At 37.3% G+C, this 23,706-nt stretch overlaps 1 protein-coding gene across 5 annotated transcripts in view; it reads right to left on the bottom strand.

Moving 5' to 3' along the window:
• Positions 1-23,706, bottom strand: part of HIKESHI (heat shock protein nuclear import factor hikeshi) — a 41,000-nt gene that overhangs the window by 415 nt on the left and 16,879 nt on the right. For 2 of the 5 annotated variants that reach the window (NM_001260980.1, XM_015115296.3), the window contains 2 exons: positions 7,978-8,129; positions 736-854 (listed from right to left, as the gene is read on the bottom strand). In NM_001260980.1, the coding sequence (NP_001247909.1) occupies positions 736-854; positions 7,978-8,129 (271 nt within the window). Of the gene's footprint in view, positions 1-191; positions 297-735; positions 855-7,977; positions 8,130-23,706 lie in introns of all 5 variants that reach the window. The other 3 variants (XR_003722290.2, XR_013403198.1, XM_077960557.1) reach the window with 3 other exon arrangements.

Here is a 23,706-nt window from a genome sequence, read left to right as displayed (position 1 = left end):
TTTTGATTAGCTTTTACCAGAGAGCACAAATCATAAGAAATTTTAGTAGTTGTTTATCTTCTGCAAATTTAAGAGCTAGAAGGGACCTAAGGGAAAAAATCAAATTGAACTCCTATTTCCTCATTCCATAGATGAGCAGATGAGAGAAATTTGCTCAGGGTCACATAGCTACATTATGCCAAAATTCAAACCTAGTGCATTCCAATGCTGTCCATGCTACACCATGGTACCACTTCTCAACAAACTCTTCCTAGGCATCCTCCCATCACTAGGATACTCAAAGTGAAAAGAAATATCTATAAAACACAGGAAAGTTGGAAAATAGATTCATTAGCCATTCATGTTCAGGGTGCAGTATAAACTACTCTTGTACCCTAAAGGTACATGTTTACTACAGATCAAGATCTTCAAAACAGCAGAAAAAAATGTTTTGATTGATATTTCAAGTCTCATAGATGGTACCTCTAAGTGAAAATATGCAAATATTTATAAGCTTTAATAGTGGTCCCTAAAACAAAGGCAGTTATATTTTCCTGTCTTTATAAATTCATAACAAAATATTTAGGGTAAGAACTGTTTCTCATCAGATCTCTATAGTATATACTTCAATAGCATGCAGTGCTGATGTTCATAATAAAAGAATATGTTTAAATGTCAAAAAAGGAATATATTCACAGGCAAAATAGATATTCAGTTACAAAAGCCTTAATATTAGAGACAGAAAATGCCTCATACCATTTCAGAACCACATTTGCTGGAATGAACATTTCAGATGGGCTTGGTGTCATCTGGGCCTGAGAGACAGCAAATGATGAAGCAAAATTGTAGAAATTGTCCAACATCTTTTGTGTGAACTGAAAAGTTGATAATAGATTAATGGATTGTACTAAATACTTCATTTAGAACTCAATATTTTTAAATTAAAAATGTTCTCACATTAACTTGTTTATAAGGAGTGTCAGTTCTAAGACAGTCTAATGCTGAAAGTTGGCTGGGTGCAGTGGCTCATGCCTGTAATCCCAAAACTTTGGGAGGCTGAGGCAGGAGAATCACTTGAGGCCAGGCGTTCAAGACCAGCCTGTGCAACATAGCAAGGCCCTGTCTCAAAAAAACAAAATTAAACAAATGAATAAAAAAGAATGTTAAGAGTAATCATACATACAATGACATTGTGACAATGCTACTCACTTTGGGGCAAAAAAATTTTTTTCTTCAAAATATTTTCTTTCATCTCCACGTCTCCATCCACTATGTCCCTCCTCAACTGTCACTCTCCTCAAATCAACCTATTTTCTCATATAAAATAGTAACCATCTCTAAGAAGTGTTTTACCTGCCAGAAAGATAAGAGTTTTCATATTATAAAGTAGCAACTGGTTATTTCCATTGCTGGAAAGAAGATGAAGGCAGCACTATTCCGTTTCCTCTGTTTCCTAATCTGTTTCTTTTCCTTGACTCTAAAATGATCAAATTCACTAACATACTCCAAGTCTCCTTGGTAGAAGCTAGAAGTAAATGGATTCATATTTCCTGAGAATCAAATGGGCTTAAGTACTAACCCTAAAAGTAACTGAACTTCTGAAGGTAATACTGCCTTTTACTCACTCAAAAATAATCTTTCCAGCATCACTTTCTCAAAAATACGAAATCAGCCATGCTATCTCTTCTCTACACCAGAGAAGTGGTCTTATTAGGTTTTTTTATTTGGTTGCTTAATAATATGAAGGCAGTATAATCCAAGAGACTCTACTGTGAAGGCACTTGATTAATATCAAAAGTTCAGTAAAGTCACTATCAGTTTGTTTGTTTTTGAGAGAAGATCCCACTCTGTCACCCAGGCTGGAATGCAGTGGCACAATCATGGCTCACTGCAGCCTTGACCTCCCAGGTTCAAGTGATCCTTCTGCCTCAGCCTCCCAAGTAGCTGAGACTATAAGCATGCACCACCATGCCTGGGTAATTTTTTATCTTTTTATAAAGACAGGGTCTCACTATGTTACCCAGGCTGGTCTCAAAATTCTAGGCTCAAGCAATCCTCTCAACTCAGCCTACCAAAGAGCTGGAGTTACAGGCATGTGCCACTGTACCCAGACTCAAGTCACAACTAAAAGATCAATGTTAGGAAAAAAAAAACAAATCAACAGCAGTCCTCCACACCAGTGACAATAATTTTTAAGTTAACTTTAAAAAGATTCCATTCAGAATATAAACAAAGCATTTTCTCCAATACCTAGAAAAAATGCTAAGACAAACTAATAAGATTTTTATGGAAAATACAAAGACTACTGACGGAAAAGAAAACAAAAGGACCTATATATACCATATTCAATGGAAAGATATACCATGTTCAATGGAAAGATACAATATGTCACAAATGGGAAGACAATGTGGTAAAAGTGGCTGGCCAAATCTCCCAAAATTAAACCTATATATCCAATGTTATTACCAACAAAATTCCAACAAGGTTCGTCATGAAACTTGACAAGCTAATACTATTTCATGAAACTCAACAAGCTGATATAATTATTATGAAGAATACCTACACAATTATTATGAAGAATACCTATACATATTTTGATGACCATGAGGAGGAACTTGCCCTACTGGCAAAGAGACAGGCAAATAAACTAATTGGAATAAAAGACAGAGCCCAGAAATAAACCTAAGCATATATGACAAAGATGCTATTACTCATGGTAAAAAAAAAAAAAAAAAAATGGGACTAATTACTCAATTAATGGGGCTAGGACTAGCTTTCCATAAGGGGAAAAATAAATTTAATTCCCTTACCATACTGCACACAAACATATTCGAAAAGTAAACCTTAAGGCTTTAAGAACTGTAAGAGAACATCTTAGGCTCTGCTTGAGGCCAGGAGTTCAAGACCAGCCTGGGCAACATAGCAAGACCCCATCTCCACACACACACACACACACACACACACACACACACACACACACAGACACACACAAAGGGGGCGGAGAGAGAGAAGAGAACATCTTTATAGCTTTACATATCAGGGTAGAAAAGGATTTCTCAAACATTAAAAAACTCACAAATCCACAAATCATAAAAGAAACAATACATTTATCTATATACAAATATAGTATATCTGTATGTAAAAGTCACTATAAGCAATATTAAAAGACAAGCACCATGCTAGAAGGAGAAAAATGCAATGTATTTATAAAGGATTATTATCCAGAACACATAAAGGCATCTTAGGTTCTTTTCCCAAAAGACTAAATTTAAAAAGTGCCAAAAGCAATACAACAGAAAATTGGACAAAATATATAAAGTCAATTCTTATAAAAGGAAACACAAACACAGTCCAAAAGTGTGCAAAGATGCTCAATATCACCAGTAATCAAGAAATACAAACTAAATATGATATTCTAATTTTCACTCATCAGTTTGGCAAAATTTTAAAGGTCTGATAAATGTTAGTGAGAACATATGGAAAAGGAAATGAAAAAAACGGTGGCTCATTTATACAATGGCACACTATGAAGCAATCAAAACAAAGTCTGTTCCATATATCAACATAGATAAATCTTTAAAATAATGTTGAGTGAACAACAGCAAGTTGTACACAATAATACTATTTATATTCATTTTTAAAACAAACAAAAGAACAAATCAACAAGAAGGAAAAACAGAGGAACCAGAAAACAAAGGATTCAACACAAAAGAGAAACAAAAAGAATTTCTGTAGTAATGCTGAAAGGAAATAATACCTTGTCTAAGGCTATTCGACAGGTCCAGAGAATAGTCAGTCAACAGTAGAACAAAAAAGAAAGGACAGCCTGGGCAACATAATGAGGCCCCATCTCTACAAAAAATTAACTGTGGGTTTGGTGATTCCTGCCTGTAGTCCCAGCTACTCGTGGGAAGATTGCTTGAACCCAGGAGTTTGAGGCTGCAGTGAGTGAGCTGTGATCACACCACTGCATTCCAGCCTAGTCGACAGAGCGAGACCTTGTCTCAAAAAAAAAAAAAAAAAAAAGAATTCCAAGTGGAATGTTTCCAAGACCAATCTGAAACTGCTATGTTTAAATAATAAACTGAATGTGAATTTACACTTAGTAGAGTTTGAGCATAAATTAGAAGTGGAAACATAGAAATCTATGCAAAGGAAAAAAAAGAGGAAAATGAAAAATGAGGAAAAATTAAAAGTTATACAAGAAATTTAATCATTGTACTACACATAGCTCAGTTCTGAAAAATATTTAATTTCTCATAATATTGTAAACTTTTAATACTGATTTAACAAAAATGTATACTGACAAGGTGGGGAGAAAAGAAGTGTGTACATGTTGGGAAGCGGGGAAGTGAGAGTTTCATCATGTCTTATATTAGTAAATAAATAGAAAACATCTAGAACAGAAAAACTAATAGATTAAGCAAGGTTTTTTCTGATACATGGAAATAATAGACACTAGGAAAAATAGGTTAAAAAAGGGAGGGGAGTTGAAGATCATAGCTTCTAAAGAAGCAGAATAGAAGCAGAATGTAAGAGTCATAACAGAGGACAGCTATTTCACATATAAAACTATTTGAGGCCGGGTGCAGTGGCTCACGCCTGCAATCCCAACACTTTGGGAGGCCAAGGTGGGTGGATCAAGAGGTCAGGAGTTGAGACCAGCCTGACCAACATGGTGAAACCCCATCTCTACTAAAAATACAAAAATTAGCCAGGCCTGGTGGCACACGCCTGTAATCCCAGCTATTTGGGAGGCTGAGACAGGAGAATCACTTGAACCCGGAAGACGGAGGTTGCAGGAGCCGAGATCGCACCATTGCACTACAGCCTAGGCAACAGAGTGAAACTCCGTCTCGAAAAAACCATTTGACTAATATCCAGAATCTACATAGAACTTAAGCAAATTTACAAGAAAAAAATCAAACAACCCCATCAAAAAGGCTATGAACAGACAATTCTCAAAAGAAGACATTTATGCAGCCAACAGATGCAGGGAAAAATGTTCATCATCACTGGTCATCAGAGAAATGCAAATCAAAACCACAATGAGATACCATCTCACACCAGTCAGAATGGTGATCATTAAAAAGTCAGGAAACAACAGGTGCTAGAGAGGATGTGGAGAAATAGGAATGTTTTTACACTGTTGGTGGGCGTATAAACTAGTTCAACCATTGTGGAGGACAGTGTGGCGATTCCTCAAGGATCTAGAACTAGAAATACCATTTGACCCAGCCATCCCATTACTGGGTATATACCCAAAGGATTATAAATCGTGCTACTATAAAGACATGTGCACACGTATGTTTAATGTGGCACTATTCATAATAGCAAAGACTTGGAACAAACCCAAATGTCCATCAATGATAGACTGGATTAAGAAAATGTGGCACATACACACCATGGAATACTACGCAGCCATGAAAAAGGATGAGTTCATGTCCTTTGCAGGGACTTGGATGAAGCTGGAAACCATCATTCTGAGCAAACTATCAAAAGGACAGAAAACCAAACTCCACATGTTCTCACTCATAGGTGGGAATTGAACAATGAGAACACTTGGAAACAGGGCGGAGAACATCACACATGCGGTGGGGGGCTTGTCGTGGGGTAGGGGGCAAGGGGAGGGATATAGCATTAGGAGAAATGCCTAATGTAAATGACGAGTTAACGGGTGCAGCAAACCAACATGGGACATGTATACCTATGTAACAAACCTGCACGTTGTGCACATGTACCCTAAAACTTAAATTAAAACAAAAACAAAAACTATTTGACTATTTAAACCAAATACATGCAATACTCCTAAAAATTTGGGGTAACTAAGTAATTAAATTAGAAACATGTTTAAACACATACAGATAGTACTATATATAGTTTGTGGATACACAGGAATGTTTTAAGTACTAAAATATGAATAGGAAAGATATAAAATGTTAGAAGGTAAAAGGAAGAGAAGCAGGCAGCAGTGGGCTATACCTATAACGTCTTAATTTCTTTTTTAAAAATTAGTGGCAAATAAGACAAAAATATAACAGTTAAATCCAGGGGGAAGACAATGGAAGTCTTAATGTATACCCCATTATAAAGAGAGCTCTGTAAAGACAGGTATTACTCTATAAAGACAGGTATTACTCTATTTTGTGGACCTATCTGTATCTATGCGTGCTTAGAAATGCCTGGTACAGACCGGGCGCGGTGGCTCACGTCTGTAATCCCAGCACTTTGGGAGGCCAAGGCGGGTGGCTCACAAGGTCAGGAGATCGAGACCATCCTGGCTAACACAGTGAAACCCCATCTCTACTAAAAAATACAAAAAAAATTAGCCAGGCATGGTGGCCGGCACCTGTAGTCCCAGCTATCTCGGGAGGCTGAGGCAGAAGAATGGCGTGAACCCGGGAGGCGGAGCTTGCAATGAGCCAAGATCGCACCACTGCACTCCAGCCTGGGTGGGTGACAGAGTGAGACTCTGTCTCAGAAAAAAAAAAAAAGGCATGCCTGGCACAGAGTAGTTACATAATAACTATTTGTGGAATACATACGTTACTCTGTTTTCTCTGTATTTAAAATACTTCATAATACATTTAATTAAAACTATAGTTTTATTTAAAAAACTCAAATAATTTATAAACATGTACAATAAAAAAGTCTTCTTACCCTTCTCCAGGGATAACATTTTAATGTGTATTTTCCAGACACTTTTTAAATATTGTCTACACAGGATACTATGATTATTTTATATTTTCTTTTCAGCACAGCAATTTATTTGTAAAATTATGGGGAAAAAAACATTTTTGAGACCCAGAGTCTGTCATTCTCAATTTAGTCCATTTTCAAAGATGTGACAAATCTACCTTTAAATTCACGACCACAACCTTCAAAAGTGCTCCTCTGGTACTGCCAGGCAAACACATATGGTTTCCCTAATCCATTCACTCCTCCTCTGCTAGAAGACTTATTTAACAGTCTTTTTTAATTTCAATTTCTACTATCTCAATCTTAGCTGATGATCTTCCTTTCTACTTCACTAAGAAAGAAGAAGAAATCAGGAGACAGCCTGCACAAGTTCTCATCACCACATCTACCATATCTGAATCTGTACCCATATATCCGTTATACTGTCTAAAGTGAACACCTCCATATATGCTGCTATTTTCTACTCAAAGACACTGCTTTAGTAGTTCTCCCTGCTCTCCTACATCATCAGTTTTTCCTCTCGACAATAGGCTAGTAAGTCAGGAACAGAAAGACAAATAGCATGATTGATCTCACTTATATGTGGAATCTAAAAGTTGAACTTACAGAAGTAGAGAGTAGAATGGTGGTTGCCAGGGGTTGAAAGTGGAGGGGAAAGGAAAATGAGGACATGTTGGTCAAAGGGCACAAAGTTTCAGTTCAACAGGATGAATAAATTCTGAAAGTTTATTGTACAGCATGGAGAGTACAGTTACTAATAATGTATTGTATACTTTTAATTTGCTAAGAGATTAGATCTTAAGTGTTCTCTACAAAAAAATGACTGTGTGAGGTGACAGACATGTTAAGTAGCTTGATTTTATTTCAAAATACAGGCCAGGTGGAGTGGCTCACACCTGTATTCCCAGCACTTTGGGAGGCCAAGGCAGGCAGATCACCTGAGGTCTGGAGTTCAAGACCAGCCTGGCCAACATGGCAATACCCTGTCTCTACTAAAAAAAAAAATACAAAACTTAGCCAGGTGTGGTGGCATGTGCCTGTAGTCCCCGCTACTCAGGAGACTGAGGCGGGAGAATCGCTTGAACCCAGGAGGCGGAGATGGCAGTCAGCCGAGATGGCACCACTGCACTCCAGCCTGGGCAACAGAGCAAGACTCCATCTCTCAAAAACAAAACAAAATGTAAACATGTATCAAAAACGTATTGTATACCATACGTTATATATGATTTTAACTTGTATATTATACCTTAATAAAGCGGTGGAGGGGGGAGATAAAGAATGAAATGCGTGTTGCATTACCTGAGTGAATGAGTCAACTGAGGATACAGCAGCATTACCTACGGGAGTCTGCTGAGCCATACTGTCCAATAATTCCACTGAAATTCCAATCTGAGCAACAGATGGAGTTCGGACAATATTCATGGCTCCAAAAGGATGTTGGCTTCCTTCTCCTGCAAGAAATTAACATATACCACACATTTCAAATTTAACTTGTAGTCACACAATTTCCTTTGTAAATCTGTAAAGAACCTCTGATTTATATACATGAAAAAGTTTTCTTATGTCCAAGTTTGTCTCTTTTTAGATAAATGGAAAAGGCTAGTTTTTAGCATATTAACAAAGAATAAAAGAACTAAAAGTTTCCCACCAGAAAAATAGCTGTCATTCTAAAATGTATTAAAACTACTGCAGCTAGACACAGACAGTAACAGAGTGTAGGAAAAAATAAATAATTAGATAGAGAAGCCTCCCTTTAGCATTTCTTATAGAGCAGGTCTGCCAGCAATAACTTAGTTTTTGTTTATCTGGGAAAGTATTTCTCATTCATCTCTAAAGACAGTTTTGCTGAATATAAAATTCCTGGTTGATGGCTTTTTTTTTTCCTTTCAGAACTCTGAATATGCCAATCTACTACCCTCTAGAAGACTATGGAGTCTCTGATGAGAAATCAGCTATTAATCTTATCAAGGATCCTTGTATGTGATGAGTTACTTCTCTTGATGCTTTCAACATTCTCTCTTTGCCTTTTGACAATTTGATTATCATGTGTCTTGGTATAGTTTATCCTACTTGGAGTTTCTTGAGCTTCTTAAATGTGGTTAATGTTTTTCCTCAAATGTGAGAAGTTTCTGAGCATTATTTATTTAAATAGTTTTAGTCTCTTCAGGCTGTGATAACAAAACACCATAAACTGGGTAGCTTATAAACAACAGAAATTTATTTCTCACAGTTCTGGAGGTTGGGAAGTCCAAGATCAAGGAACCAACAGACTTGCTATCTGGTGAAGGCCCATTTTCTGATTCAGAGAGTGCCTTCTCACTGTGTTCTCACATGGTAGAAGGGCAAGTGATCTTACTACTCTAAGAGTGCTAATCCCATTCATGAGAGCTCTACTCCCATGACCCAGTCACCACCCAGGTCCCTATCTCCCAATACCTTGGGGGTTAGGATTTCATCATATAAATTTAAAAGACATCATATAAAAAGACACAAACATTCACACCATAGCAAATGCTCTTTCCAGCTCTCTCGCCTTTCCTTATGTTACTCTCATTACACTGTGTTGGTGTGCATGTTGGTGCACTTGACAGTGTCTCACAGGTCTCTAAGGGTCTGCTCTTCAAATTGGATATTTCAATTAATTTACCTTCAGAATCACTGATTCTTCTGTCTACTCAATTCTGCTATCTAAACCTTTAGTGAACCTTTCAGTTACTGTACTTTTCAGCTATAAACTCTGTTTAGTTCCTTTTTATAATTTCTATATTGATATTCTCTATTTGATGGTGTATCATTCTCCTGGTTTCCTTTAGCAATTTGAGCATTAATAATGACAGCTTACTTAAAGTCTTTGTGCTTCCTTGGGGGCAGTTTTTGTTCGTTTCTTCTGTATAAGAGCCTTACTTTGTTTATTTATATGTTTCATTATTTTTTGTAGAAAACTGGCCATTTCGAATATTACAGTGTGACAACTCTATAAATCAGATGTTTCCCCCTTCTAGGGATTTGTTGTTGCTGTTTGTTGTAGTTGTTTCCTTATTTAATGACTTATCTGAACTAATTTTGTAAAGTCTGTTTCTTTGTCATGTGTGGCCAGTGAACTCTCTGTTCCATTAGTTAGTAGTCTGCTGGTGATTAGAAAGAAATTTCCTTAAACCTCCGCAACCAAAAAATTCTGCCCGTCTTTGCACATGGGCTCTGCGTGTTGGGACATGCCTTCAATATTCAGCCAGGCAGTTTATAACTCCACCTTAGTCTTCACTTCCTGCTTGTGCAGAGACTTAAAGTGAGCCAGAGAGAGAGCTCTGGGTCTTCTCGGGTCTTTCTGAGCATGTACAAAGCTCTGGGCATGCATGTACCCTTCAAGATTCCCAAGAATATGTCAGAGAATTTCAAAGCCCTTATTCCCCAAAGCATCTCATTCCCAACCTTTCTGATTAGTTTTGGTTTGCTCCAACTGTTTTCCTTTGCCTCAGGCAACAGTAACTAAACATATGTCTGTAAATACTTTTAACAAACACCCCCAAGGTAGTTACTTTTCCATCAAAAGAGTTCCAAGTTAGGTGACATAAAGGCAGACCTCTTTTTTTAAAAACAGCCTTCTAGCAAGCCACCAGATAGAAGAACAAGTTAATTACAATTCTTTCTGAATTAGGTCTATCCCGCTCCCTGTATCAGTACCAGGAATGGAGACTGTTATTTTCAAGGCTACCACTGAGCTGAGAAGCAGATGGGACCAGGGTAGGCAAATGCCACAAAGCTCACTGTTCTTACTGAGATTCAGTGTGTTTTCTTAAGCGTTCCCCTGATTGCTACAAACTTTTGATGAGTTACCAGAGTTCCAAAAAAGTTGACTCTGGGTCAGACACAGTTGCTCATATCCTGTAATCCCAATACTTTCAGAGGCTGAGGCAGGAGGATCGCTTGAGCCCAGAAGTTTGAGAATAGCCTGGGCAACATGGGGAGACCCCATCTCTACAAAAATTTTAAAAAGTAGCCAGGCGAGGTGCTGCATGCTTGTGGTCCTAGCTACTAGGGAGGCTGAGGTGGGAGGATCGCTTAGGCCTAGGAGATTGAGGCTACAGTGAGCTGTGATCTTCTGACAGTGTTGTTGTTGCTTTTATGGAAGACTGGATTTTCTGGAGCTCCTTACTCTACCATTTGATTTATTTAAAATCTAGAATTATGCTAAAATCCAGAAAGCATATCATTATCAAAGCATATCATTATCACAAAAATGCAAAAATAATAAATTATAAATCATAATACAAAAACAGAAGAGCAAGCAAAATATATGACCTAGTCTTAATATAAAAAACAAATGTAAATTAGATCAAGTTCTTTAAAACACTGTAACAGTAAATGCAGCAGCTAATTTTTTTAAGACTCTTTCTCAAAGTATCCCTCCTCCATGTAAATCAAGAGCCTAAGACAAAACACAACTCAGAGGAAAAAAATCCTACAGGGAGCTAGTTCTTTACTCTCAGTATATAAGGAAAAGCAGTCATCATCATTTGTTATTTGCATCTAACGGAAACTTTACACACACACACACATATTTTACAGAGAATGTTGAGAAGAATCAGGATATAGTGGAAAACATTATTTGATTTTTTTCTAAGTATTTAAATACAGCAAATCCAGATAGTCATTTCACATTTTCCTTGTTTTTAAGATAGAGCCAAAATGGGCTATGTCCTGTGAATACAACTGCCCATCAACCATCATGGATAAACATGGAACACATCCATCTTATGGAACATATCCATTTCATAAATGTTATAAGTCAGGTATCTAATAAGTTATAGCTTATGGTTATACCTTGTTCTTTTTTTGGCATCTACATTGGCAAAATATAATACCTGAAAGCTTGAAGTTTTGAAACTTTTAATGGTTCACAATTTGTTGAAGTAAGGATTGCTATCCTCTGATCTATATTTTGCAAAATATTTTTAGATTTATAACCATTATTTAGAATAATCAAGCCAGTGATTTTTCATTTTGACACCTATTTCCTTCCAGTCACTTTTGTACACACCCCTGCTTTCAGCATTTGTCTACTTATAAAACCATATCCAGTCTATTTTGGAGCACAAATATAAGAGATAAAAGAATAGCAGAACACATCCTTTACTACTTGTCTATGACAAAATATTGTGTGAGAAATTCCTTCCTCTTAAATGACTGAGTAGAATACCATATTTTCTTTTCTTTTTTTTTTCTTTTTTCCTTTTTTTTTTTGAGACAGAGTCTCGCTCTGTCGCCCAGGCTGGAGTGCAGTGGGACGATCTCGGCTCACCGCAACCTCCACCTCCCAGGTTCAAGCAATTCTCATGCCTCAGCCTCCCGAGTAGCTGGGATTACAGGCCTATGCTACTACACCCAGCTAATTTTCAAATTTTTGGTGGAGACAGGGTTTCACCATGTTGGCCAGGCCAATCTGGAACTCCTGACCTCAAGTGATCCACCCATCTCGGCCTCCCAAAGTGCAGGAATTACAGGCATGAGCCACCACACCTGGCCTCATATTTTCTCTTGATCCTTAAAAATATACTGTTCAATCATCAAAGTTTTAGTTGAGAAAACTCAGAAGATGAGATCTTATTTGAAGATTCATAGTACGTATTTTTGCTTATATGATCCACTTTACCATCGTCATCAGTATAGAATTTACCGTTTTGTATTCATTTTCTGATTTGTCTAATAATTGTGAAACTTCTTCCTCTGTCAATTTTCTTCTCTTTGCCATTATGACCAAAATATTTAAAAGTATGAATTTACATTCTGTTCAATAAAAGCTAAAAAGAGACCATAAAGATGGTGTCTCCAGTCTCCTTTTATATGACTTAAAAGATGGCATAATCTTTTGGGCAATGCAATATGAAAATTGTACGTTAATGCAATGACAAACCAAGGTCCACAGGCCAAATCGGTCCCACAACCTATTTCGTATGATATGGGAGCTAAGAATGGTTTTTGAATATTTAAAGGTTGTTTAAGAATAATAATATGCCACAGAGATCATATGTAGCCCACAATGCCTACAATATTTTCTAACTGACCCTTCACAAAAAAGTTTGTCCACTTCTACTCTAGCCAATTCCAACATTTTTCTTTTTTTATTTTAGCCTCCTTTTTGTAAGTACAGTTTTGATGAGTACTGATACAATAATTTCCTGGATGAAATAACAAAATGCTTCAATATATAGGTAAAACAAGACCAGTAATATCCCCAAATGCTTCCTAGATTTACAAAGTGGTCCATATGGTAATTACAAGATAAAATGAGTTTTATTCTATTAAAAAACATGTAAGTAAATTTTATCTCTATTCTTTTTTTTTTTTTCCCTCTCTGTTCTTTAGAAGACCTCTACAAAAGAATAAAACTCATGAAGTACCAATCCTTCTAATGGGTAAAAATGCTCAAAAGGGAAATTTAAAAATTAAAAGTAAGTCCACTGGTTGAGATGTTTGTAAGTGTGCATAGCAGCAAACAGATGAGGACTAAAGAAAACAGTTATGGCAAAAGGAAGGAATTCACCATGCAGTAGCATTTGACTATGATGACATAGCTAAAAAACTACACAGAAACAACTTAAATATGCCTGCTTGAAAGCATTCCTAGTACTGAATATACAAATTTAGAAATCCATATTTCTAAAACTCCTTGCTTCATTTCTATTAATAACTAGACAAGCCTGAAATTACATTTTCACTAATGTATATTCTTAGAGCTATGTGACTCTCAAAGGTTTATCAATAATTTTAAATCAAATAAAAACAATTTATCTGACATTGTAGTATGTCTGAAATGTACTTAATGAAGCAAGTATCTAAAGTCCATCACTGTGCTCTATAAAGCACAAAATAAAAGATAAAACATCCCTATTCTCAAAGAGCTTACACCCTTATGTGGCAGGGGAGGGAGGGCAGTAACAGTCACTTAACCATTCTGAACTGGTTTCATTATCTGGGTAATTTATTTTCCTTTTGAGACAGAGTCTAGCTTTGTTGCCCAGGCTGGAGTGCTGTGGTACAATCTTAGCTCGCTGCAACCTCCACCTCTCAGGTTCAAGTGATACTCCTGCCGCATCTTCCTGAGTAGCTGAAATTACAGGTGCGTGCCACCACGCCCAGTGAATTTTTGTATTTTTAGTAGAGACGGGGTTTTACCATGTTGGCCAGGCTGGTCTCGAGCTCCTGACCTCAAGTGATCTGCCCGCCTTGGCCTCCTAAAGTGCTGGGATTACAGGCGTGAGCCACTGCACCCAGCCCTATCTGGGTAATTTCTAACATCCTTTCTAGTGCTGACATTCTATGATTTTACATAGATATAATAACCATTTATTGAGTACCCACTGTGTACAAGGTACTACTATGCATTTGTGTACATTACCCCTAATTAAAAAAACTTGCACTGCAGGTATTATCTCCATTTTACCTGAATTCTCCTCTGTAATTAAAGGCCTTGGTCAAGATTATACAACCAGTAATGAGTATCACTGAGATCCATAATGTAGCATATCACTGTTCATAGGTGTTACAGGTTTTAACAGATGTTTATGTTGTTATAACTGGAAACCAATATTCAGTTGACCCTCTATCTGAATACTGAAAAGACTATCAAGTTTTCTTATGCATCTGACAATTTATGATGCTAAGGCTAGAAACTACTTTCAGAACTTTGGTAAGGTATTTTAAGAAAAAAATTTCAAAAAGTACTGACAGTACAAATATAGAACTAGAAAAAAATACTTTAGGTACATGTGATTTCTAATTTGTAAGAAAAGCAGGCTAAGGCTAGCCAAAGAACTTCACTGAGGAGACTTATGTAGTCCATTGAGAAAATTCTCAGGACAACCTGGACCTGATCATGAAATCCTTCTCTGGACCAGATTAAATCAAAATAAAAGTGAGTAAATGATCCTTTTTGCTTCTTGTTATTCAACTCTGAAGGATGTGCAAATTCTAGACTTTGAAGAAAATATGCAGAGTATCTAAATAGAGCTTTTGGCTTCCTGTTATCTAACTCCCTTGCATGCTATCAAGGGCTGCAATGTTGAATTTTGGTACAAATATGATGAGAATGAAGAGAAATAGCTTTAATTCAAAATAAGTCACCAAGATTTTTGCCCTAGAGTTTTTGTCATTATATTCAGAACTTCACTAAGTGGGGTGACAAACAAGGAAAACTTGCTTGTAGGAGACGAGACCCTATAAAAATTACCAAGTCTGGTTTCACAGTTGTCAAATATAAAAGTTTATTTCTGTAATATTAATTCTTGGAACACCATGAAAAGTTAGCAGTGTATATTGTAATCCCTAGAGGAACCACTAAAAAATGAATGCAAAGGTATACAGCTAAAGAAGCAAAGATTAATGGGCTAAAAAACACTCAATCCAAAAGAATGCCAAAAAAGGGAAGAAAAAAAAATAACAGCAAGATAAAAATATAAACCTAACCATATAAATAACTGTAAATATTAATGGACTAAACACCTTACTTAAAAAGCAGAGACTGTAAGAATAAATTTTAAAAAAAAGGCAGCACCAAACTACATGCTATTTAAGAGACAAAGATTTACATTAAAAGTAAAGGTGAAAGTATGTTATAAAGGAAATTTATGTTAAAAGAAAAAATATAGTATGTAAAAACACTATAAGAAAGCTGGAGAAGCTGTAAATTTTAGATGAAGCAGACTTTGAGACAGTATTATTACTGGAGATAAAGGACATTTCATATTGGTAAAAGAAAATTCATCAATTTATACAAACTCAGAAAGCAGAGGAAAAGAAAACCATTGTTATGCATTTATTTTTACTTCAATTGCACTCTTACCACTTCTATTCAAAATGGGTTTGAAGGCCTAGACAACACCATAAGGCAAAAAAAAAAAAGAAAGAAAAGAAAAGAAAAGAAATCAAAGGCATAAAAATTGAAAAGAGAGAAGTAAAAAGTTTTTTTCATAGACACGATCATCTGTAGAGAAAATCCTAAAGCTACTAGAGCTAATTAGGGAGTTTAACAAGATATTCGGTATATATTATACCCTTTCCTTCATCCTTCAGGATACAAAGCCAAATCCAAAATCAATTGTACCTCTATAATACTAGCAACAAGTAATTGTAAATTTAAAATGTTTTGAGATTTGGAAAAAAAAAGCCAATATGCCCAATAAGGAATGGGTAATTAAACCATACCTTACCAACAAAATATAATTCTAGATTACCAATTTAAAACAAATAGCAAAAAAAGTGGGTGGACTATATCCTCCAGATCACTGTTTCTGAAATCTTTTTTTTTTTTTGTAACTCATCGCGTTTTCCTTTTAAATAAAGATAAAAATCTCATCTTCTTTTCCCATCTTAACTCATCTAAACATAAGAATGTACCTGTTTATCACTTTACTTGGTTAATAGGAAAGGAGCGGAGGAAAAGAAAGGGTAACTAAACATTTAATACTTTTGGAATCCATCAAAATTTCATAACCCATTATGAGGTAATATTAAGTAAAAATGGCAGAAAACAGCACTTACAAGCATGTGAGGCGTGCGCACATGCACACACACACACAAACACAGTGGAAAGAAATGTGGGGCTGAGCGCAGTGGCTCATGCCTGTAATCCCAGCAATTTGGGAGGCCAAGGCAAGTGGATTACTCAAGACCAGGAGTTCAAGACCCGCCTGGCCAACATGGTGAAACCTCGTCTCTACTGAAAATACAAAATAGGGTCAGGTGTGGTGGCTTACACCTGTAATCCCAGCACTTTGGGAGGCCGAGGTGGGTGGATCATGAGGTCAGGAGTTCAAACCAGCCTGGCCAAGATGGTGAAACCCCATCTCTACTAAAAAGATAAAAATTAGCTGGGCGTGGTGGCAGGTACCTGTAATCCCAGCTACTCAGGTGGCTGAGGCAGAAAATTGCTTGAACTTGGGAGGCAGAGGTTGCAGTGAGCTGAGATCACGCCATTGCACTCCAGCCTGGGCAACAGACCAAGACTTCCTCTCAAAAAAAAAAAAAAAAAAATTAGCTGGGCATGGTGGCACGTGCCTGTAGTCCCAGCTACTCAGGAGGCTGAGGCACAAGAATCACTTGAACCCGGGAGGCGGAAGTTGCAGTGAGCTGAGATTGCGCCACTGCACTCCAGCCTGGGTGACAAAGTGAGACTCCGTCTCAAATAAAAAAAAGAAAAGAAATGTAAATGTTGTTTTCTCCTTAAATTTACTTTAGGAAAGGAAAACACTACACTTAGAATAGTAAACGAAAAATCTGAGTATCTAGATCCTAATCCCTGGTCTATTTCAGGAACACTAAAAACTTTCTAGATTTCAAGAGCCTTAACAGTAAAATTAAGGAATTAATTATTTTAGGGCCTTTCATTCTAATATTTCATGGCTTTATGTTATACTTGGCAGGGATATGCTCTATTATTTTTTCATGTAGTACCAAGTACACTGTACCTTTAACTAAGATTCTAAAAATTGTCACGACAATCATGATCCATTACCCATTCAGGATACTCCCTCCTATATCATTTGTTTTAAAGGCCATTTTAATCCAGGAACTTAGTTCCACTTCTAGGAGTTTCTTCCACAGAAATACAGTACTAGAAACTATGTACAAAGATATGTGTAAGAATATTTATCGTAGCATTACTAGTAAAACAATTAAAAAATGGAAACCCAGATTTCCATTAATAGGGAATTAAAGTACAGTATTGCCATATAACATGTACCTGTTTGAAAGAAGTAGATCTATGCATACCCACTAAAAGTTAGCAGACTCTTTGAGCAAAAAAATTAACTTCACTGAAATTCAGTGTCTTGAAAACCAGAGGCTTATTAACACCAACCTCTTAAGGTTGCTGTGAAAGATAATATATAATACATATGAAAACCTAGCACACTGCATTGCACATAGCAGATATTCAATATGCTACCCTTTCATTCATTTTTCAATCATTATGAAATCTTCGTAATTGGTTTCTCTGCCCCTAGTCCTAATAAGATTCTCCAAGCCATTCCAGACAATTATTTTCCCAAAACACCATTTTGTTTTGTTTTGGTTTGGTTTTAGAGATGAGATCTCACTATGTTGGCCCACGCCAGTCTCAAACTCCTAGGCTCAAGCAATCCTCCCACCTCAGCTTCCCGAGTAGTTAGGACTACAGGCACACGCCACCATGCCCAGCTGTAAAACACCATATTAAGATCTTGCTCAAATACTTGCTTACAAGAAAAAATTTAAACCCCACATAGCATGACCATCCATACAACAGTCCCAATTTACTTTAAAGCCTTACCTTTCACTCCACCCAAACAGGAACCTATCATGCCACCCTTAAAAGTCTCCTCCTCACTGTCACTTGAAGATGCACTGTATATTACCAGTTTTATGAATTTAATCATCTCCAAATGTGATTCCCACCCACCCACTTCCATCCCATCCAAATCTTACTCATAGTTCAAGTTCATGCTCCAGTCTAATCTTCCACAGAGACATTCTCATTTATCTCACCTCACTATTCTGTCTCCTCTGAACAATGTCTTGGTGTGATATTTAATATTCACACACACATGCAGATGCTGAAAGTAGGTAGATGTTCAATAATTACCTGATGAATGAGAACACAACAACGTCTTAACTACATAAACAGATACTTTTTTTCTTCTGTAATTTAGTTAACAGAAAGGCCTAAAGTAACTTCCCAAGCTTTCACAATGTACATGGATAGTTACATAATGTAACAAAATACCTTATAGCCACATATAGTATCTGCAGGTTCCCACTTTTTATTTTATATTTTATTTACTTATTATTTTGAGACGGAGTCTCCCTCTGTCGCCCAGGCTGGAGTGTGGTGGCACAATCTTGGCTCACTGCAACCTCCACCACCTGGGTTCAAGTGATTCTCCCGCCTCAACCTCGAGAGTAGCTGGGATTACAACCGTGCAACCACCACGCCCAGCTAATTTTTGTATTTTTAGTAGAGACAGGGTTTTGCCATGTTGGCCAGGCTACTCTTGAACTCCTGACCTCAAGTGATCTGCCCCCTTCAGCCTCCCAAAGTGCTGGGATTACAGGCATGAGCCATGGTGCCTGGCCTGAAGTTTTTAGTTAAATGTCCCTTCCATATTACAGAGACCAAAACCAGCATCTAAAGCCAAAACTATAAGGAACCTCTTTAAACCTTCCCAAATTGTCCAACTACCAAACCTTATCTACTAGGCACGTGTCATTTTTTTTTTTTTTCTGAGACGGAGTCTTGCTCTGTTGCTCAGGCTGGAGTGCAGTGGCGCCACCTCGGCTCACAGCAATCTCTGCCTCCCGGGTTCAAGCCATTCTCCTGCTTCAGCCTCCTGAGTAGCTGGGACTACAGGCGCACACCACCACACCCAGCTAATTTTTGTATTTCTAGTAGAGATGGGGTTTCACCACATTGGCCAGGCCAGTCTCGAACCCCTGACCTCGTGATCCACCTGCCTAGGCCTCCCAAAGTGCTGGGATTACAGGTGTAAGCCACTGCACCAGGACACATGTGCCACTTTTTTGTTATTTTAGGATTTCTTATCCCATGTTCAAAGGAAAAAAAAAAAAAGAAGTTTCTTCTTATTTCTTAGTATCAAAACATTTATTTTATGTTTTCAAATTTAGTCCTACCTGAGTTCTTAACCATCACCCACAGATTGTTCCAGCATCACAGTAAAATGTATTTATCACAATTTATCACGTAACTCCTTTTCAGAACCCAGGAGTTACAAAGAATCATCCCTCAAGCAAAACAAAACTCACAGTAACTGGCTTTAAGATACCCTACAAATACATGTAATTCTCCCAACAGAGCTCTCTTGACCTCCCCAACCAAAACTGTTCTGTGTGAAGTTAAGAAATCTGTTCACATCATTCAGTACAGAATCATAAGCACTGCCAACATTTTTCTTTTTCTTTTTTTTTTTTGAGACAGGGTCTCACTCTGTCACCCAGGCTGAAGTACAGTGGTGCGATCTTGGCTCACTGCAGCTTCATCCTCCTAGGCTCAAGTGATCTTTCCACCTCAGCCTCCCAAGTAGTGGGACTATAGGCATGTACCACCATGCCTGGATAGTTTTTTTATTTTTTGTAGACATGGATTCTCACTGTGTTAGGCAGGCTGGTCTGGAACTCCTTGGCTCAAGTGATCCATCCACCTCAACCTCCCAAAGTGCTGGAATTACAGGCGTGAGCCACCACGCCTGGCCCCCAATTTTTTAACATGAAATTTGTTTCACTTGAGTAACTCTCTATTCTCCAGCTCCCATAAAATTCTGCTAGACTTGTTACATAATAAATTCTCAGTTCAATCAATTGCCTGAAGTTACTTCAGCAAGCCTCTCCCTAACCCTGATGTGCTAGTTAGCTAGGTTTTCCCAATATAATCAAACTTAAACCCACAAGCTTGAAAGGGCACCTGAAAGGCTGAAAATACAAACCTATTACAAATTAACCTATTCTTATATTTTAATGATACACCATTTCCTACTATGAATACTAGGTCTAATCTTTTATATATAAATTAAGAATTCTGATAGTTTAAACATTCAAAAAGTTTTCCAAACAACTAGTAAAGAACCACTCAAAACATTTTAATAGCATTTTATCATTGTTTAATGTTGGTATGCACTAAGTCTCTAATTATACTAAATTGCTTTATTTTTCCCTAATAAAGCATTGTGCTTTATCATCACAAATATTGCCTTGAAAATTTGTTTTCATGAATAAAACTATGAATAGTCTTGTTATAATGGAAATGATGACAAACAATTTATTTTTTAAAAAGCCAGTGGGCCAGACATGTTGGCATCCATCTGCGGTCCTACCTACTTGGGAAGCTGAGGTGGCAGTACTGATTGAGCCCAGGAGTTCTGGGTTGTAGTGCACTATGCTGGTCGGGTGTCCACACTACGTTCGGTAGCAATATGGTGACCTCCTAGGAATGAGAGGCCATCAGGCTGCCTAAGAAGGGATGAAACAGCCCAGTTCAGAATGGAGCAGGTTCAAAACTTCATGCTGATCAATAGTGGGATCATATCTGTAAACAGCCACTGCACTCCAGCCTGGGCAACATAGTGAGACCCCATCTCTTAAAAAAAAAATAAAAATAAATGTAAAAATAAAATAAAAAGCAGACAATAAAAGAACTAGTATTATCATAATGAAAATAAATCCATCTTCCCCTACTGGATCAAGCATTACCCTGGGATTGGGTTTTAGACTGTTTAACTCTACAACAGAAAACATATGTAACTGAGAAACTATTAAAGTTTCAGATGCAGTAATTGGATTAATTCATTTTTACTGAATTTTTAAATTGGATGAAATAATACAATAAGGAAATGTCTGGGTTCTTACGATCCTGAAGTGCCTCCCCAATCTCTTAGGTATCACAAGAGAAAAGACAGCCAAATGCAGTACAAAAAGGATAGAACACTTTTCACTGTTCCCTAAGCATCTCCTGTAGGGAATAACCAAAAAGAAATACTTTGTCCCATTCCAAACTCAAAACATTGGCAAAACTGTGGCAAGAACAGGGAAAGATGGGGGCAATTAAATTGACAATTTAATTGGTATGTCTCCAAAAACAACCACTTTGTCCTGGTCTAGTGGCTGGTGATCAATTTCACCTTAATCAATGCAGTGTACTCTGGGTACAAATTAGCTTGCTTCTCCTACTCTATTGCTTATGATTATTATTATAAATAGATGTAAGTATCCATTTAATTTTTCATGTTTTCCAACTGAATCATGTTTTCCAACTGGTATCATGTTTAATTGTCAAAAAAGCTATAAAAGTATCTATTTACATTTATTTCTTTCCTTTTAAAATCAATACATAAATACTCATATATTTATATTTGACTTTTTTTTTTTTAAAGACAGAGTCTTGCTGTGTCCCCCAGGCTGGAGTGCAATGGTGTGATCACAGGTCACTGCAACCTCTGCCTCCTGGGCTCAAGCAGTCCTCCTGAGGCCTCAGCCTCCCAAGTAGCTGGGACCAGAGGCGTGAGCCACCACAGCCAGCTGATTTATGAATTTTTGTAGAGATGGGGTTTTGTTATATTGCCCAGGCTGGTCTTGAACTCCTGAATTCAAGTGATCCACCTGCCCTGGCCTCCCTAAGTGCTAGGATTACAGGCATGAGTCACCATGTCCAGCCTATATTTTACTTTAAAATAAGCAGTTGAGAGCTCCCAAGTGAGTATCAAGAGAACATGCTTGATGATGGATGCAGAAAAATATGTTCATGATTTTGTCTTTTCAACAAATGTTGGAACCACTAAATAACCATTTGCCGAAAAAAAAATTTTTTTTTGACAGATACCTTGAATAAATATTAAATTTAATTCAAATTGGATCTCAGTTATAAATATAAAATCTAACTAAAACCTCTGGGAGAAAATCTTTGCAACCTTGGGTTAGGCAGAGATTTCTTACATCAAAAGCACAACCCAGAAAAGAACAAACTGAAAAATTAGACTTCATCAAAATCTAAAACTTCTGTACAAAAAACACTGTTAGAAGGGATGGGCACTGTTAGAAAAAAGACCAGCCAAAGACTGGGAAAAAAATATTTTCAAATCACATATCTGATAAGGAACTTGTATCAAGTATATATATACACACACTATAATATACACGTACATATATACATACACACACATATACACATACACATATACACATACACACACACACACATATAGATCTCTCAAAACAACTTTAAGAAAACAACCCAATTAAAAACATGCAAATGATTTAGATATTAACCAGAAAAGATACATAAATAGCAAGTAACAACACTAAAAAATGCTCGGAGGCCAGGCATGGTGGCTCACACCTATAATCCCAGCACTCTGGGAGGCTGAGGTGGGTGTATCACTTGAAGTCAGGAGTTCGAGACCAGCCTAGCCAGCATGGTAAAACCCCATCTCTACTAAAAAAAATATAAAAATCAGCTGGGTGTGGCAGTGCTCACCTGTAATCCCAGTTACTCGGGAGGCTAAGGCAGGAGAATTGCTTGAACTCGGAAGATGGAGGTTACAGTGAGCTGGGATGGTGCCACTGCACTCCAGCCTGGGTGACAGAGTGAGACTCGGTCTCAAAAAGAAAAAAAAAAAAAAACTGCTCAGTATCACTGGTCATTGGAAAAATGCAAATTAAAACGACAAGGTCATACTACCACCCCTATTAGAATGGTCAAAACTGACCATACCAAGTGTTAATGAGAACATGGAAGAATTGGAACTTTCATACACTGTTGGTTGAAATGTAAAACAAGGCCAGACGTGGAGACTTATGTCTGTAATCCCAGTACTTTGGGAGGCTGAGGCAGGCAGATCACCTGAGGTCAGGAGTTCAAGACTAGCCTGGCCAACATGGTGAAACCCCATCTCTACTAAAAATACAAAAATTAGCCAGGCATTAATGGCAAGTGCCAGTAATTCCAACTACTCAGGAAGCTGAGGCAGGAGAATCACTTGAACCTGGGAGGCAGAGGTTGTGGTAAACCAAGATCATACCATTAGGGTGACAGTGACATGTGGTCTCAAAAAAAAAAAAAAAAAAAAGAAATGTAAAACAAAACAACCATGTTGGAACATAGTTTGGCAATTTCTTAAAAGGTAAAACATTTAATTACCATATGATGCAGCCATTCTATTCCTAGATATTAACCCAAGAGAAATGAAAGCATAGGTCCATACAAAGATGTACAGACAACTGTTCACAGTAGTTTTATTTTTATGAGCCCAAAACTAGTAACAACCCAAATGTTCATCAGCAGGCAAACAGCTAAACAAATTGTGGCATATCCATACAATGGAATACTACCCAGCAATAAAAAGGAATGAACACCACATAAAAGTGAAAAAAATGGGCCGGGTGCGGTGGCTCACACCTATATAATCTCAGCAGTTTGGGAGGCCAAGGTGGGTGAATCACGAAGTCAGGAGTTCGAGACCAGCCTGGCCAACATGGTAAAACCCCGTC

This window comes from Macaca mulatta, chromosome 14 (genome assembly GCF_049350105.2).
Source record: "Macaca mulatta isolate MMU2019108-1 chromosome 14, T2T-MMU8v2.0, whole genome shotgun sequence".
NCBI classification, from domain to species: domain Eukaryota; kingdom Metazoa; phylum Chordata; class Mammalia; order Primates; family Cercopithecidae; genus Macaca; species Macaca mulatta.
The sequence above is the reverse complement of the archived record's forward strand: the minus strand, read 5'-3'. Positions and strand labels throughout refer to the sequence as shown.